The 19,908-nt window shown below is 48.0% G+C and overlaps 1 protein-coding gene across 1 annotated transcript in view; it reads left to right on the forward strand.

Moving 5' to 3' along the window:
* Positions 1-19,908, forward strand: part of FGGY (FGGY carbohydrate kinase domain containing) — a 115,876-nt gene that overhangs the window by 12,321 nt on the left and 83,647 nt on the right. Inside the window, exons 5-6 of the mRNA XM_075287782.1 lie at positions 8,247-8,335; positions 19,326-19,441. Coding sequence (XP_075143883.1) covers positions 8,247-8,335; positions 19,326-19,441 — 205 coding nt within the window. The remainder of the gene's footprint in view (positions 1-8,246; positions 8,336-19,325; positions 19,442-19,908) is intronic.

Below are 19,908 nucleotides of genomic sequence, written 5' to 3' on the forward strand. Positions count from 1 at the left end.
AAAGTAGAAAAACAATGAAATTTGTTCTCAGCCAATATTTTTAAATATATTTTCTATGACTCCTTGTTGTGGTCGTCGTTCATTTAACCAAAACAAATCTTTTTTGTTCCGCTCTGATTACTTTTTGTAATTTTTTTCTGTTTTTGGCCCTTTCATGTTTTATCTCGTCTCTGATCCTAATGATACGGCCTCCTCCAGTCCTAATGATACGGCCTCCTCCGATCCTAATGATACGACCTCCTCCCATCCTAATTGTACGGCCTCCTCCCATCCTAATTGTACGGCCTCCTCCCATCCTAATGATACGACCTCCTCCGTTCCTAATGATACGGCCTCCTCCGATCCTAATTGTACGGCCTCCTCCGATCCTAATGATACGGCCTCCTCCGATCCTAATTGTACGGCCTCCTCCGATCCTAATGATACGGCCTCCTCCGATCCTAATGATACGGCCTCCTCCGATCCTAATGATACGACCTCCTCCCGTCCTAATGATACGGCCTCCTCCCGTCCTAATGATACGGCCTCCTCCCGTCCTAATGATACGGCCTCCTCCGATCCTAATGATATGGCCTCCTCCGATCCTAATGATACGACCTCCTCCCATCCTAATGATACAGCCTCCTCCCATCCTAATGATACGGCCTCCTCCCATCCTAATGATACGACCTCCTCTGATCCTAATGATACGGCCTCCTCCCATCCTAATGATACGACCTCCTCCGATCCTAATGATACGACCTCCTCCGATCCTAATGATACAGCCTCCTCCCATCCTAATGATACGACCTCCTCCGATCCTAATGATACAGCCTCCTCCCATCCTAATGATACAGCCTCCTCCCATCCTAATGATACAGCCTCCTCCCATCCTAATGATACGACCTCCTCCCATCCTAATGATACAGCCTCCTCCCATCCTAATGATACAGCCTCCTCCCATCCTAATGATACAGCCTCCTCCCATCCTAATGATACGACCTCCTCCCATCCTAATGATACAGCCTCCTCCCATCCTAATGATACGGCCTCCTCCCATCCTAATGATACGACCTCCTCTGATCCTAATGATACGGCCTCCTCCGATCCTAATGATACGACCTCCTCTGATCCTAATGACACGGCCTCCTCCGATCCTAATGATACGACCTCCTCCCATCCTAATTGTACGGCCTCCTCCCATCCTAATTGTACGGCCTCCTCCGATCCTAATGATACGACCTCCTCCGTTCCTAATGATACGGCCTCCTCCGATCCTAATTGTACGGCCTCCTCCGATCCTAATGATACGGCCTCCTCCGATCCTAATTGTACGGCCTCCTCCGATCCTAATGATACGGCCTCCTCCGATCCTAATGATACGGCCTCCTCCGATCCTAATGATACGGCCTCCTCCGGTCCTAATGATACGGCCTCCTCCGATCCTAATGATGCGGCCTCCTCCGATCCTAATGATGCGGCCTCCTCCAATCCTAATGATACGGCCTCCTCCGATCCTAATGATACGGCCTCCTCCTATCCTAATGATACGGTCTCCTCCGATCCTAATTGTACGGCCTCCTCCGATCCTAATGATACGACCTCCTCTGTTCCTAATGACACGGCCTCCTCCGATCCTAATGACACGGCCTCCTCCGATCCTAATGACACGGCCTCCTCCGATCCTAATTGTACGGCCTCCTCCGATCCTAATGATACAGCCTCCTCCGATCCTAATGATACGGCCTCCTCCGATCCTAATGACACGGCCTCCTCCGATCCTAATGATACGGCCTCCTCCGATCCTAATGATACGGCCTCCTCCGATCCTAATGATACGACCTCCTCCCGTCCTAATGATACGGCCTCCTCCCGTCCTAATGATACGGCCTCCTCCCGTCCTAATGATACGGCCTCCTCCGATCCTAATGATATGGCCTCCTCCGATCCTAATGATACGACCTCCTCCCATCCTAATGATACAGCCTCCTCCCATCCTAATGATACGGCCTCCTCCCATCCTAATGATACGACCTCCTCTGATCCTAATGATACGGCCTCCTCCCGTCCTAATGATACGGCCTCCTCCGATCCTAATGATACGACCTCCTCCGATCCTAATGATACAGCCTCCTCCCATCCTAATGATACGACCTCCTCCGATCCTAATGATACAGCCTCCTCCCATCCTAATGATACAGCCTCCTCCCATCCTAATGATACAGCCTCCTCCCATCCTAATGATACGACCTCCTCCCATCCTAATGATACAGCCTCCTCCCATCCTAATTGTACGGCCTCCTCCGATCCTAATGATACGGCCTCCTCCCATCCTAATGATACGACCTCCTCCGATCCTAATGATACGGCCTCCTCCGATCCTAATTGTACGGCCTCCTCCGATCCTAATGATACGGCCTCCTCCCATCCTAATGATACGACCTCCTCCGATCCTAATGATACGACCTCCTCCGATCCTAATGATACAGCCTCCTCCCATCCTAATGATACGACCTCCTCCGATCCTAATGATACAGCCTCCTCCCATCCTAATGATACAGCCTCCTCCCATCCTAATGATACAGCCTCCTCCCATCCTAATGATACGACCTCCTCCCATCCTAATGATACGGCCTCCTCCTATCCTAATGATACGGTCTCCTCCGATCCTAATTGTACGGCCTCCTTCGATCCTAATGATACGACCTCCTCTGTTCCTAATGACACGGCCTCCTCCGATCCTAATGACACGGCCTCCTCCGATCCTAATGACACGGCCTCCTCCGATCCTAATTGTACGGCCTCCTCCGATCCTAATGATACAGCCTCCTCCGATCCTAATGATACGGCCTCCTCCGATCCTAATGACACGGCCTCCTCCGATCCTAATGATACGGCCTCCTCCGATCCTAATGATACGGCCTCCTCCGATCCTAATGATACGACCTCCTCCCGTCCTAATGATACGGCCTCCTCCCGTCCTAATGATACGGCCTCCTCCCGTCCTAATGATACGGCCTCCTCCGATCCTAATGATATGGCCTCCTCCGATCCTAATGATACGACCTCCTCCCATCCTAATGATACAGCCTCCTCCCATCCTAATGATACGGCCTCCTCCGATCCTAATGATACGGCCTCCTCCGATCCTAATGATACGACCTCCTCCGATCCTAATGATACAGCCTCCTCCCATCCTAATGATACGACCTCCTCCGATCCTAATGATACAGCCTCCTCCCATCCTAATGATACGACCTCCTCTGATCCTAATGATACGGCCTCCTCCCATCCTAATGATACGACCTCCTCCGATCCTAATGATACGACCTCCTCCCATCCTAATGATACAGCCTCCTCCCATCCTAATGATACAGCCTCCTCCCATCCTAATGATACAGCCTCCTCCCATCCTAATGATACGACCTCCTCCCATCCTAATGATACAGCCTCCTCCCATCCTAATGATACGGCCTCCTCCCATCCTAATGATACGACCTCCTCTGATCCTAATGATACGGCCTCCTCCGATCCTAATGATACGACCTCCTCTGATCCTAATGATACGACCTCCTCCCATCCTAATTGTACGGCCTCCTCCCATCCTAATTGTACGGCCTCCTCCGATCCTAATGATACGACCTCCTCCGTTCCTAATGATACGGCCTCCTCCGATCCTAATTGTACGGCCTCCTCCGATCCTAATGATACGGCCTCCTCCGATCCTAATTGTACGGCCTCCTCCGATCCTAATGATACGGCCTCCTCCGATCCTAATGATACGGCCTCCTCCGATCCTAATGATACGGCCTCCTCCGGTCCTAATGATACGGCCTCCTCCGATCCTAATGATGCGGCCTCCTCCGATCCTAATGATGCGGCCTCCTCCAATCCTAATGATACGGCCTCCTCCGATCCTAATGATACGGCCTCCTCCTATCCTAATGATACGGTCTCCTCCGATCCTAATTGTACGGCCTCCTCCGATCCTAATGATACGACCTCCTCTGTTCCTAATGACACGGCCTCCTCCGATCCTAATGACACGGCCTCCTCCGATCCTAATGACACGGCCTCCTCCGATCCTAATTGTACGGCCTCCTCCGATCCTAATGATACAGCCTCCTCCGATCCTAATGATACGGCCTCCTCCGATCCTAATGACACGGCCTCCTCCGATCCTAATGATACGGCCTCCTCCGATCCTAATGATACGGCCTCCTCCGATCCTAATGATACGACCTCCTCCCGTCCTAATGATACGGCCTCCTCCCGTCCTAATGATACGGCCTCCTCCCGTCCTAATGATACGGCCTCCTCCGATCCTAATGATATGGCCTCCTCCGATCCTAATGATACAGCCTCCTCCCATCCTAATGATACGACCTCCTCCGATCCTAATGATACAGCCTCCTCCCATCCTAATGATACAGCCTCCTCCCATCCTAATGATACAGCCTCCTCCCATCCTAATGATACGACCTCCTCCCATCCTAATGATACAGCCTCCTCCCATCCTAATTGTACGGCCTCCTCCGATCCTAATGATACGGCCTCCTCCCATCCTAATGATACGACCTCCTCCGATCCTAATGATACGGCCTCCTCCGATCCTAATTGTACGGCCTCCTCCGATCCTAATGATACGGCCTCCTCCCATCCTAATGATACGACCTCCTCCGATCCTAATGATACGACCTCCTCCGATCCTAATGATACAGCCTCCTCCCATCCTAATGATACGACCTCCTCCGATCCTAATGATACAGCCTCCTCCCATCCTAATGATACAGCCTCCTCCCATCCTAATGATACAGCCTCCTCCCATCCTAATGATACGACCTCCTCCCATCCTAATGATACAGCCTCCTCCCATCCTAATGATACGGCCTCCTCCCATCCTAATGATACGACCTCCTCTGATCCTAATGATACGGCCTCCTCCCGTCCTAATGATACGGCCTCCTCCGATCCTAATGATACGACCTCCTCCGATCCTAATGATACAGCCTCCTCCCATCCTAATGATACGACCTCCTCCGATCCTAATGATACAGCCTCCTCCCATCCTAATGATACAGCCTCCTCCCATCCTAATGATACAGCCTCCTCCCATCCTAATGATACGACCTCCTCCCATCCTAATGATACAGCCTCCTCCCATCCTAATGATACGGCCTCCTCCCATCCTAATGATACGACCTCCTCTGATCCTAATGATACGGCCTCCTCCCGTCCTAATGATATGGCCTCCTCCGATCCTAATGATACGACCTCCTCCGATCCTAATGATACGACCTCCTCCGATCCTAATGATACAGCCTCCTCCCATCCTAATGATACGGCCTCCTCAGTTTTTGAGGTTGGCCCCGACTCCTCGCACATTGGTAAGGATAGTCATCAATGCATAGTTATGGAAAATCCAAACAAATCTTCCAGTTCCCAATAGATTCCCCCGAGGAAAGATTCTCAACCAAGAAATTTGAAATGAAATAAAAAAAAAAAATAGAAAAACATGAAAATTCCTTTCTCCGCCAACGTTTTTTAATCTATTTTCTATGACTCCTTGTTGTGGTCGTCGTTCATTTAACCAAAACAAATCTTTTTTGTTCCGAGCAAGTTTGTTTGGATTTTTTTTCCCGTTTTTTGGCTCGCCCCTTCTCGTTTGATCTCCTCCACTGTCCTCCTAATGAATGCCAAATGTGTAAGAAGTGGTGCTGGCTTCGCGCAGAGGACGCGGCCTCCTTATAAACACAGCGAATAAGGTGCAGACCTCGGGGTAAGGTCAGGAGGAAGAACAACCAAGACGCACTTGACAGTCTCACATTAATGGGGCGTCATTAACATTGTTGGCGGCGGTGGCGGCGTTCTCCTGAAAGGTGGATATCAATTGTTTAAGTCCATTTGCTCTCTCCATTACTTAGCCGGAATAAATCAGCTCCTCGCTGCCTCCTGCCTGAAAGCCGCCGAGATTTACGACCCCAAACGTGCGGCGCATAGGACTCCTAGATTAGAGGGATTGTGTTCTGTTACTGACGCCCAGGAATATCCTTCATATGTGTCTTTGCTGGTTCTTTCTGTAACATCTTTACTTTGGACACATTTTTGGCTACAGATCATCCGCGTGATAATTATTTCCAGCAGACGGGACAACCGAAGGAGATTAATGGTGGATGGACAATGGCGGGTGAATCTACGAGACTAGTCAAAACATAGTAAAGCATGTCAGGGCATCAAGTGCCCTGAATCCAGTAGGGGGGTCCTGGGAGGTCTGGAGGAGCCGTGTGGGCTAGTGTAGACTCTAGAGTGGAATTATTACAGATGGGGCTTTTGGGGGTGTCCTAGGCGTCCAGTTTAGGGGCCACATTATGTTCTGTTACAAGGGCATTCTCTGCATACTCCAGTTTAGACGCAGGCAAGGACTTAGCAGACGAGAGACCAATGGCCCCCGCACAGACTTTATACCAGCCCCAAAGCCATTGCACCCTAAAATATAAGGCCCCTCTTTGTACTTCCCCTATAAGATTCTCTGACTGTAATATGTACCGTGCAGGAGAGCGGCAGAAACAACAACTACATGTACAAGAGTCTTTACTGCAACTGGATGCACATTGAGTAACTAGAAGTAGAGTAATCCAAGGGAAACAGTCAACAAGATTTCTGCTGACTGTCTTCAATCACCCGCCCGGTGCAATGGATGTCTCCCCCACATGGTGTAGGTTCTGGTACTGTTGGTGTTACCTTTGAGCAGTGGCCTCCTCTGTCCATCTGCTGGGAATTCGGTTGCCTTTGGACTCTCCTTGGGGTCAGGACTCCGCTCCACGTTCTGGTCTCCGTCTCCTCCCATCCTCTTCTCGTTCTCGGCACTGCAGGGGTCTCCCCGTTTGCCCATCTATTGTTCGGTGACCACCAGATTCACACTGGCAACCAAATTTTACTAGCATTCGCTATAACTCACATCAAAACAGCTCCTCACCTGACCTCAGGCTGTACGTGGTATTGCAGCCATATTTACTTTGATGGTTTGTGTCTCTTATTGTAGCTCTAGTAAAGAAAACATGACTGCAATACCACAGACAGCCTGAGCACAGGGGTGGAGCTGTTTCTGGGGAACAAGCAGCCATGTCCTAATCAGAAATCAATGGTTGTTGGTATGAAAGTGAAAGGACTGGGTGCCGGACCCCTCCCCATAACATATAAGGGGGGGAGGGGTCGCTCCCCTATCTAGATAGTAACTATACATTGGTGAATCGAGAAGGAGTAATGGGATTGGCCCCAAATCCTCTAAAGGGCCCCAAAGCATCTGCAAGATATGACATGTCCTCTCCATTCTTTCCCAAGCTCCTGAATGGCAGACCTGCTTATTGATGCTGCAGTACAGGAGTGAGATGTATAACACTCTACAACCAGGCAGTTATAGCAGTCAGGATTCTAGGAAAGCTGGGTGACAGCCCTTCTGGATGCTAGATGGTGGCTTTCTTGTCATCCAGCTTTTCCAGAAGGGGACACCTCAAGGACGTCTAGCTGGTGATCTTTATGGGGAGGGGTCTCGCTGTATACCCATACACTGCGGCCGCTGCCAGAGCTGACACCGGGGGGATATTTCACTTTTATGATCTTATAATTCACGTCCATTTTCAGGCGTCACATGATACGTTTTGTGAAAGGCTGAAGTTTGTCCTCACCTGCTGCGCTCCAGCTGGTGGGGAACACAAGACCCTCAGAGTTACACTATCTCTAGGCCTCTGTAATGAGGGAAGAGACTGCGGCCCCTGCGGCCCCTCCATGTGGACACCAGGGAGAGGGGCCCGATAACACGGCCTTATCTCACACTCACTCCATCATCTCACAGCGGACATGACAGCCCCAGACTAATGAATATCTGCTAATGACTGACTCCCAGCTTACACTGGTCACATGACCGCCCCATAGCTAGCCACATTACTTAAAGGGAATGTCCACTTCCTAACACGCTGACATATTTAGGTCCTGGTTTCGGTGCAGATCACTTCTTAATACTTTGTTATTTCATTCAGAGCTCAATTTCTTGATACAAGATTGCAAATCTCCTGCATAGATATAATCACATGGTAAAACCCTGAGCACCACTAGGGGGAGCTCAGGAGGCGCCTACTGTATACAGTGCTGTTATTGAGCTCAATGTATTTGTAGTATGTAGAAATCTCCCCGGCTCCCCCTAGTGGTGGCGACTGACAGCTGGGACACTATGGCTGAGCTGATTTGTCTTTTCTGCCCTTTATCTGTAGACTCTAGGCCCGGACTGCTGGGGTAAGGCCGGACACTTCTTCGATCTGCCGGATTTTTTATCCTGGAAAGCAACCGGTTCCCTCACCAGGTAGGCCGCACCGCTCACCCTGTATATACAGCAGATACGGATACGTGCCTTGCATAAATATCCTTCCCATCATGCCTCGGTGCAGCACTGTTCTATATTCTTATCCTGTGCTCATTGTCGCCCCCTGCTGGATAATACATCTTATACGGGGGAAGGGAGGTGACAACTGCAGTAAACCTAGAGCTGGCAGGTGAGAGTGGTTGTCACTTGTGAATAATCTCTTTAGAGATTTCTCAAATTTCCACGCTACACAGTGCACAGAGCCAGAAGCAGAAGACTCCATCAACTGTATATCAGTGGAGCCACAGTGCTGTAGCTTTGTTACCATTCACATTACTAGGAGCAGAGCTGCAGTACTCCAGTGCAGACGATATACAGTGCACAGAGCCAGAAGTAGAAGACTCCATTAACTGTATAGTGGCCATGTCGCAGTGTTACTTCTCTGTTACCATTCACATTACTAGGAGTAGAGCCGCAGTACTCCTGGGCAGACGCTATACAGTGCACAGAGCCAGAAGCAGAAGTCTCCATCAACTGTATAATGTCAGTGCTGTAACTTTGTTGCCATTCACATTACTAGGAGTAGAGCTGCAGTACTCCCGGGTAGACGCTATACAGTGCACAGAGTCAGAAGCAGAAGACTCCATTAACTGTATAGCGGCGATGTCCCCTGCATAGATTCTGGCACTGGTTTCAGACCCCCCACTGATCTGTTACTATTCACCTTACTAGGAGCAGAGCTGCAGTACTCCAGCACAGACGCTATACAGTGCACAGAGCCCTCTGCTTCCAGCTGCGTCCCCTGTGGCTCTGGCACTAGATCAGCTGCTCCCCGCAGGTTCGGGTGTCAGGCCCCCCACTGACCTGTTACTATTCACCTTTACTCAGGATATCAAAACCGGCCCCAGCCCTGAACCCCTTTAATATCCCGTGCAGGAAAACCTATCCATGACACAGACACGGCCGGCAGTGGATACTCCTAATTCTTCCCTGTAAAGCGCCTTTTGTTTCAAGATTTTTATTCCTGATGAGGAAATCCGATCCGAAAACTTCACAGTCTTAAACCTTAAATCCTAACTTTTGCATTTCTGAAACCAAACCCTCCTTGATCCCAAACCAGCCCCAGATAATCATCATCATCTATCATCCCCCTGATCTCCCTAAAACGCCCTCCAAATGTCTTACCCCAAGCCAAGAGCTTAGTAGCGGGGACCGGAGGCGGCCGGGGGAGGGGGGGTCTCCTTATAACAGATATGCAGAGGTAATAATAACCCTGGTCCCTCTCGCTGCTCCGCCTGGCCCGCGCTCGCCCTAATAGAAGACTTTCTTCTCTCCTTCTCTCCCATGGAATGGATTTCTGATGAATCTTTCCGTGCGTTCCGATTTTTCCGCCGCCGGTCACATTGTGAGGTCTGATTTATACCTCGTGCCCTTTACGATTCGACACCAAAAACAACAATCTCTTCACCAGGAAAAGTCCAAGAAAAAATGAAAAGTAAATTGGAATTTTTATGAAAAAGTTTTGCGTCATTTTAGTTTTTATGGGATTTGTTACATTCTGTAGAGGAATCAAAGGCAACATGAGAACAGTGTGACCCGGCGGTGGAACCTCGGGCGGCGGACCCTCGGGCGGCAGTCCATCGGGCGGCGAACCCTCGGGCGGCGGACCCTCAGGCGGCAGACTCTCGGGCAGCAGACCCCCGGGCGGCAGACCCTCGGGCGGCGGACCCTCGGGCGGCAGACCCTCGGGCGGCGGACCCTCAGGTGGCAGACCCTCGGGCGGCGGACCCTCGGGTGGCAGACCCTTGGGCAGCGGACCCTCAGGCGGCGAACCCTTGGCCAGCAGACTCTCGGGCTACTACAAGGGGAAGGACGGTAAAGTGAGTCCAATAATCTAGCATTCGATATTGACTCCCGCCCCCGAGGGCCTCTTGTCTCTATATACCCCCTTCCATATCTTGGGGTAGTAAGGTATACAGCGGGGCCAGGCACAGAGGGCAGGTGACTAGGGCTCCATTAATGGAGGGGAGCGATGTAGGGATGAACGAGGATTATGGGGTACAATGGGCGCTTCCCTGTAACCAGCTAGCATGACGAGGTTCCAAAGCTGGAGGAAGATCCTAAAATTCATGCTCTGGGCCCCTTGACATCTTGTCCTACCCCTGACCCAGAGCTATGACTGTTCCCGCCCCATCCCTGCCCTCTGACTCCATCATTTGTTCCAGGAGGTGGCGACACTCTGATTTATCCAGATGTAGCAGAGCTGGACTTGTCATTGCCCAAGTCTGTGTTAGAATGTTCACCCTCTGTTTTCGCCTATGGGACCTTACACACTCAGCTCTGCTACATCTGCTCACATATTACATCCGCGCCGCCGGTTCTTAGCCCATCCAGGATCACCTTACATTATTGTGTCTGACACCAGTGAGCTTATTCTCTGCTCTGATGTTTCTTTTCTTATATAAGCGGTGAGTCGTCTTGGATCATTGGCGCGGTATTTGCCGCCGTCCCTCGTGTCTCTTTAGATCGTGGACTTCAGAAGTTGCGCTAAGCCTGTCTTATTAACAACAATGGTATAAGAGCCGCCTGTAAGGTGATCTGGGCCGCAGCCGGGTCCTGACAGGCTCATTATTCACATAGTGTCTGAGCCGCCGCTCAGCTCAGGTTACCGGATTCCTGGGCTCCACGTTTCGTCTATGACAGAGCGCTGGAACCGACGCAACTGCTGCAAAGTAATATGGGCCCGGGGTCATAGACCTGACACTGCCAGGGTTACAGCTACTGTCTATAGTCCGACCATAGAGCGCCCCCCAATATAAGCGGGGTCACAGGTGGATATAACACACAGATAGCAGAGTTGTCAGAGTCGTTGTCAGCTTAAAGGGACAGGTCATAAATATATTTATCAGATCCATTAATTTATTCAGCACAGGCAGCAATAGTCTGGAGCCGAGGCATTGAAGTCTATGGAGGGTGCAGGGAGGGGGCGGAGATAAGCTATGACATCATCTATTGCAGTGGTGTTATCTATAGAAGTGTTATCTTCTATTGTAATCCTGTCTGTGATGTAAATGAGGCGACTGCTGTAAAGAAAACCCCTATGAAATTGGCAGTCTATTATTAGGCTTAGTGGCCAGAGTGAAATCTGTATTAAAAAATAAATATTATCAAAAATTCTTAAAAACCAGTTCATCTTCCGGTGACACACCCCCTTTAAGTCTGTCTTCCCCGCCTCTAGACGCCCCCTGCCCCGTCACTTGCACCCCCGGCCTGGCTCTCCGCTCTGGCTGCACCGCCGCGCTGTTTGTTGATGTCCTGAACATGCATTGTAGGGCCAGACGCTTCACAGAGAAGATGGAGGGGAGCGGCCGCGGAGAGATTCCTGGCAGGCGGCCATCATGGCAGCCAACGATGAAGTCATCCTCCATGGCAGCCTCTCTGAGCCTCGCCAATGAGCCTTAATTTGACAAAGCAATGGCTACTTGATAAACAATTAAAGACGGTTCTGTGGGAAGCGATCTGAAGATGAGTTTCGATATCATGTGAAACTGTGAAATCCGAGCCCCGATCCCCGCACCCCTCCCCCCCCCCGCACTAATGCAGCTTACTGACGGCTTTTCATCTCGCTCTGTACGAGATATGAAACCTGAGCCCGGCGCGCGCCCTTTGTCTATTTGGGAGGAATGAGCTCAGGGATTGTGTGCGAGGAATTGCTGCACTGTCTGATACGTATTTAAAGGAATTGTCCATGTGGGTGGAGCGATCACTGGAGTGGATCCCACTCGCTCACCTTGTAAGATCTCTGCTTGCTGCCAGTGAGCGGTAACATTCATGGTGACCCGGGGGTGTATCTAGAAGCCTGACGGCCCCCTACCCCGGGCTCACAGGTGAAGTAAGAGGCCCCCAGGAGTGACTCCGTACTACGGCCGGGACCACATGGCTTCTCACTGGCGGCCAACACGGTGCGATGTAGAGTAACAGGATAGTGGATGGTTAGAGGTGGGGACCCCAATCGGAATATTCTACAGGTCTCCCCCAAATTTCAATAAGGACCAAATTTGTACTGGAAGTGCCATTATTATACTCAGGGGAGCGCTAATGATAGTCACATCAAAACATCAGGACATCAACGCAAAGGACTGGATCACTTTGTAACGGACAGAGTCATTTTATATTAGAAGAAAATGTCTCTACCTCCTGATATCAGGCTGGGTTCTTATTTACAAAGAAGTCTATGGAGAGGGGTGGGGAGTCAGAGAGCTCTTCTGACACTGCTGTGCTTCAAGATAAGACTACACCACAGAATAAGACCAATAATCTGCTGGCAGCAGCCTCCTCCATCTCCCCTCTCCATAGACTTCTATACACTATGTATTAAGGTATAGACTACACCACAGAATGAGGCCAATAATCTGCTGGCAGCAGCCTCCTCCACCTCCCCTCTCCATAGACTTTTATATACTATGTATTAAGGTATAGACTACACCACAGAAAAAGACCAATAATCTGCTGGCAGCAGCCTCCTCCACCTCCCCTCTCCATAGACTTCTATATACTATATATTAAGGTATAGACTACACCACAGAATAAGGCCAATAATCTTCTGGCTGCAGTCTCCTCCACCTCCCCTCTCCATAGACTTCTATACCTTATGTATTAAGGTATAGACTACATGACAGAATGAGGCCAATAATCTGCTGGCAGCAGTCTCCTCCACCTCCCCTCTCCATAGACTTCTGTGTGTGAGGCTGGATATAAGATCTATTCTACACTTTCTTCTATTCCTCCGCACTGTTCATTTATGACAAGTGGTTTTATATCTGGAGGTCACTTTAAGTCACGGACCATTGGAGTAAATCGTGGTGACTTTAGTAGTCGCTGGTTGGGAATATCCCCAGGGATGTAAGTGAATATATTCATGTGAATCCTGATAGTCAGCAGAAATAGGCAGCTTAGCTGATCAGGAGTTTGGGAAAGCTGAGTGGCAATGCTGGGGTCATCTTAGTTGTCCAGTAACATGATGTAGTTAGCAAATAGCTGAGCAGAATCTGGAGGCCGTGCCGGACCCCTGGGCTGTGTACAGAGACGGCGGTCCTGGCCCAGTGTAAGACATCCCGCCCCAGTGCTCCCAGTCCCCTGCCGCTGCTCACACTGGTTTATGGAGTAACATACAGTGTCATTGTCTCCCATCCAAACAGAATATTCCTGCTAAATATTTTACTGAGGTTCCTTCTGCCAGAGACGTAAGAGCAAAAGCAGCCGAACATTTCTGACACCTCATCAGGGCGGCAAATAAGAGAAGTCTTCATTGTGTTCCTGGGACAGAAGGCCGAGTGTGAACTGCGGACAAACAGCAGCAGAGAGAATGAGGCGAATACATATCTGTACAGCGGCTATAATATATGTAATATCTTATATACAGTGATATGGACCATGCTGGTATAACCTGGGTATAATTCTATATGTACAGCCGGTATAACCTGGGTATCTCCTGTATATAATTCTATATGTACAGCCGGTATAACCTGGGTATCTCCTGTATATAATTATATATGTACAGCCGGTATAACCTGGGTATCTCCTGTATATAATTATATATGTACAGCCGGTATAACCTGGGTATATACTGTATATAATTATATATGTACAGCCGGTATAACCTGGGTATATACTGTATATAATTATATATGTACAGCCGGTATAACCTGGGTATATACTGCATATAATTATATATGTACAGCCGGTATAACCTGGGTATATACTGTATATAATTATATATGTACAGCCGGTATAACCTGGGTATATACTGCATATAATTATATATGTACAGCCGGTATAACCTGGGTATATACTGTATATAATTATATATGTACAGCCGGTATAACCTGGGTATATACTGTATATAATTATATATGTACAGCCGGTATAACCTGGGTATCTCCTGTATATAATTATATATGTACAGCCGGTATAACCTGGGTATATACTGTATATAATTATATATGTACAGCCGGTATAACCTGGGTATATACTGTATATAATTATATATGTACAGCCGGTATAACCTGGGTATATACTGTGTATAATATACTGTATATGTACAGCCGGTATAACCTGGGTATATACTGTATATAATTCTATATGTACAGCTGGTATAACCTGGGTATATACTGTATATAATTCTATATGTACAGCTGGTATAACCTGGGTATATACTGTATATAATTCTATATGTACAGCTGGTATAACCTGGGTATATACTGTATATAATTCTATATGTACAGCCGGTATAACCTGGGTATATACTGTATATAATTCTATATGTACAGCCGGTATAACCTGGGTATATACTGTATATAATTATATATGTACAACCGGTATAACCTGGGTATATACTGTATATAATTCTATATGTACAGCCGGTATAACCTGGGTATATACTGTATATAATTCTATATGTACAGCCGGTATAACCTGGGTATATACTGTATATAGTTATATATGTACAGCCGGTATAACCTGGGTATATACAGTATATAATTATATATGTACAGCCGGTATAACCTGGGTATATACTGTATATAATTATATATGTACAGCCGGTATAACTTGGGTATCTCCTGTATATAATTCTATATGTACTGCTGGTATCCTATCCTATCCTATTAATATTATAAATGTGAAAGTTTGGATGTTTGTTACTCAATCACGCAAAAACGGCTGAACGGATTTGAATGAAATTTGGCACATAGATAGTTTGTAACCTCGATTAACATGCTGGTAAATGACACGTCTTCATGGCTGTTATGAATTTATGTTCACATACTATATTACACTGCTCTTATCTCAGCTTCTGAGAAAGCCAGGTCTGTTATCTCTGTGTAAATACACAGCTATCCCTCAGTGGTTTATGTACACACATCTGCATATTATCTGATCTGCTCCAGGCAGTGCTGACACACTGGATGGGAAGACACTTTTAATCCAAATTGGCAGTTTGCTAATAAGATAAGATAAAATAATCCTTTAATAGTCCCACAGTGGGGAAATTTCAGCAGCATAGTAATACAGATACAGGATAATACACAGTAATATATTACAGACATAGACACACATATGCTGAGTAGAGAAGATATACTAGGAGTCCATAGCAGCTAAGGAACAGAAGAGAAAGAAGGAGGAAGACTTCATGGTCATAATCATAATCATTAGTTCTCTGTGCGGAGTCTTCGTTTGGTCTGATGTAGATTATACAGCCTGGTCGCGGTTGGAAGGAAGGACCTGCGATAGCGCTCCTTCTCACACTTGGGGTGAAGCAGACGGTCACTTACAGTGCTGCCAAGTCCCATCAAGGTCTCATACATGGGGTGGGAAACATGGCGGGAAAAAGAAAATCTCATTTGTTGCAAAATTCTAAAACAACAGCTATGAAGGAGCCAGAAGTCACAGAGCTCTCCTCAAGTGGAGCTGACGGGGATCAACGGCGCCCACAACACGCTCATCATATGATGTCCCAGCGAGCTGCTGAGATGCCGGAACAATCACAGGCACAGTGCAAGGAATGAGTTCAGTGACAGGGCAGCTTAACAGCTGCCGAAACGCTGGAGCAGGTGGATCATCAACGCCAGCAACACGCTCATTATATGACGTCCCAGCGAGCTGCTGAGATGCCGAAACAATCACAGGCACAGCGCGAGGAACAAGTTCAGCAGCTGGAAAACTTAAGAGCTGCCGAAACGCCAGAGCAGGAAAACCATCAATGCCAACAACACGCAGATGAAGTCACAGGCAGAGACATACAAAATACACGAGTGCAAACCTGGGCAATTCTTATAGGGCCACTACACAAACAAAATATGAAATCTACCCGTGCGAGCCGCGTCCTCCTGCTGGTACCAGATATTCTGGCTGTAAGACTGGTTATGTAATGAATCCTTCTGTTAACATTAGTGTATTGTGTCCTGCCGTGGGGGTGAGCGGTGTGTAAGGAGGGGGGGGGGGGGTCTTGCACTATCCTGGTGGTTACAAGTCGTTACAATGTTTCTCGCTGGATCTTTTTGCTTCTCAGGCTCTTTGATATTCGGGGATTTGCAGGTTAAGTGATTTGGGTTGTAGTTTCCAGAATGTGCAGAGATATAAATCAGTTCAGTCCTGACTGTAAATATTTCATCTCCCACATCAAAGCCTCGTCTCCTCCGCGTTGCACGCAGTAATATCACCTCGCCACCCCGTGACCTTTGTCGGCGCAGAATGTCGTGTTCGCTCTTTCAGGTGCTTGTAACAACCATCACAGATCAAGGGCCCATGTGAGGCTGCAGGTAACTCGCACCGCAACGGGGTTTCTGTAAAGGTCACCTGATACCTTAGTTAATAAAATACCTAGAAAACAAAGCTGTCACCTGAGTAATGTGGAGACGATCAATACAGCGCGGAGGGAACAAGACTCGCCTGAGATCCCCGGGGTCACATACGTTATACAATACTCTGCCTGGCACTGACTCCATGTTATCTCAGTCCATACAAAGCCTCCATTACCAGAGGGCCTGACGCAGACTACATGGGGTCAGTGTGTCGTCTGCCACTTCTTTCCTCTGGCCCATTACTTCCTCCTATCATATGTTTGGTATATATGGAGGCCGAGGGTCCTATAGGATCACAGTACGATGCCACTGCGGCCCCTTATAGCTTGATGGACCCTGTATTCCGCTCTTGTACCGGGGTCCTCAGCTGTGTCTGTCCATACTGGGCTCCGGGCGGCAGGGGTACAAGCGCCCATTCAGACTCTGTGTGCATTTTAAGGGCACGACCTCTCCAGAACAGAATATGCAAAAAATTTCCATCTATAAAAATGTGGAAACCTAAATAATGGTAGAACTTTCTGGGCGCCGCCGCCGCTCGGTAATCAACACCCTCATCGCATCGAGTAAAATAGAGATTTCTTTATCCCTGGCACCACATCCGCCTATAATTGAAAACTTGCAGCGGCTGAAATTCTCCTCCGGCCTGCAAAACCAAATTTCCTCTAAGTGGCTGAGGATTCCTGAATATTAATCCCCATCTCATGTCCCTACTTAACTCTGCGCATATCTCGCTATACGGCGCGCGCTGCTTCCTCCTGAGATCAGATCTGTTTGGTGATGTGAGCACATTCTGGGTCATTGTGTAACCACAGGATACACGCTGCCACCACCACCGCCGCCACCGCCGCCACCCGGATTATTCTCTTCCCTTTAGAACGGTGAAATAAGGGGAAATTTCTCTATTTTCCGCTGACAGGAACGATTTAACGTATAGTTCTGCTCCCAGACGTGTCCAGTTCAGTAAATACTTCTGCTTTTCATGAATACTCTTTGTTCCTCTGTTATTCTTCCTGGAAATATACAAATGAATTGTCATCTGTGTGTTTATAGTCCCCTTGTGATAGAAGCGTGTCCCTGAATCTGACAGCTCTAAATGGACAATCTAAGAGTGTATAAGGACATAACCCAACTGGAAAAATGGTGGTGATATCCGCTCCCGAGAAAGCTGGGTGGCATCCAACATGGCCGCCACTGCAACTTCTTCCAAGATTTCCTATAGATTTGAATATACAAGGGCAGGATAGGTATTACAGCATAGTGTGCAATAGGCATTCAGGATTGCAGAAAAGCTGGGTGATGGAGTGAGTGGGGGCCTCATTGTAGACCCAAACGAGGGCTAAGATGGCGATCATGTGAATTACAGCAGCAAATTCTGACTCCGACCTACAAAGAAATCCATTAGCACGTTTTATGTAAAGACTTCATTTTGATATTTCTAAATTTGTCACTTCGGAATCATAAAAGATGCATGAAGACGACTTGTTACTTTGTCTCCGCCGCTCCTGCTCACATTATCCACAGTCTGGTGCACAAATTCAATAAATCATGGGATAAAAACCTAAAACACACAAATAACTGGTTGTATATATGGCGGAGCGATCCCGCGTCGTGTAATAACGATGCTGGCGGCCGACGGAGCGTATATCTATCACTGTGTCCTCCATTACTGCGCAAGTCCGAAAAATCCATCTTTGTTTATTGGATAATGACATTTCTACAATAATGGCTCATTAACACTTGGGGTACAGGATAATGACAGGCTGATACTTGGGGTACAGTATAATGACAGGCTGATACTTGGGGTACGGGATAGTGACAGGCTGATACTTGGGGTACGGGATAATGACAGGCTGATACTTGGGGTACGGGATAATGACAGGCTGATACTTGGGGTACAGGATAATGACAGGCTGATACTTGGGGTACAGGATAATGACAGGCTGATACTTGGGGTACAGGATAATGACAGGCTGATACTTGGGGTACAGGATAATGACAGGCTGATACTTGGGGTACAGGATAATGACAGGCTGATACTTGGGGTACAGGATAATGACAGGCTGATACTTGGGGTACAGGATAATGACAGGCTGATACTTGGGGTACAGGATAATGACAGGCTGACACTTGGGGTACAGGATAATGACAGGCTGATACTCGGGGTACAGGATAATGACAGGCTGACACTCGGGGTACAGGATAATGACAGGCTGATACTCGGGGTACAGGATAATGACAGGCTGATACTTGGGGTACAGGATAATGACAGGCTGATACTCGGGGTACAGGATAATGACAGGCTGATACTTGGGGTACAGTATAATGACAGGATGATACTTGGGGTACAGGATAATGACAGGCTGATACTTGGGGTACAGGATAATGACAGGCTGATACTTGGGGTACAGGATAATGACAGGCTGACACTTGGGGTACAGGACAATGACAGGCTGGCACTTGGGGTACAGGATAATGACAGGCTGATACTCGGGGTACAGGATAATGACAGGCTGACACTTGGGGTACAGGACCCCTCTATAGTCCTCTATACATTGTTATGTTGTGACGTCCATATAAGCTATTAACCCTTCCATCACATATTACATCACACTATTTGCCTCCTCTGTCAGGTCTCTTTGTACCCTGGTCTGTAAATGGACGTATTCTGCAGATGGAGGATGGGATAAAGGATTCTGGAAGGAGATCGGACTGGAGGATATAACAGAAGACAACTATTCAAAAATAGGTAAGAAATTATAGGAAATACTTGTATATCTTCGGTATATCAGACATGTGACAACCTCTGTGTTATGGCGGCCATTAGTGGTTGTCAGCACAGCAGGTAGCACAGCCCTGGCGGGAGAGACTATTGTCAGACTGAGGAAGACTCAGGAGCTTCAAGGAAACCTTCATGTCTATACAGTCTTAGTCTCATGGGGTTATTATATCTCGGCTGCGGCCGATGTAACGTATACAGTGTCTGTGCTCATATTCACAGAGACAGAACCGTCTGGAGACGATGATTTATTGTATTTATATTATTTCACTTTTTGTAAAATTGAGAAGGAAATCTGTACAAGAGGGAAGGAAGTTGTTAAGAAAAGGGAAGCGAAGTGCGAGCATCTGCTGTAGAGTTTAGGTCACCAGCCGCCCCTGTCCTGCGCCGGAATCTGTTCATAAAGTTCAAAACAAACTGAAATAAAGACATCAACA

The sequence above is a fragment of the Leptodactylus fuscus genome, chromosome 9 (genome assembly GCF_031893055.1).
Source record: "Leptodactylus fuscus isolate aLepFus1 chromosome 9, aLepFus1.hap2, whole genome shotgun sequence".
Classification (NCBI taxonomy): Eukaryota; Metazoa; Chordata; class Amphibia; order Anura; family Leptodactylidae; genus Leptodactylus; species Leptodactylus fuscus.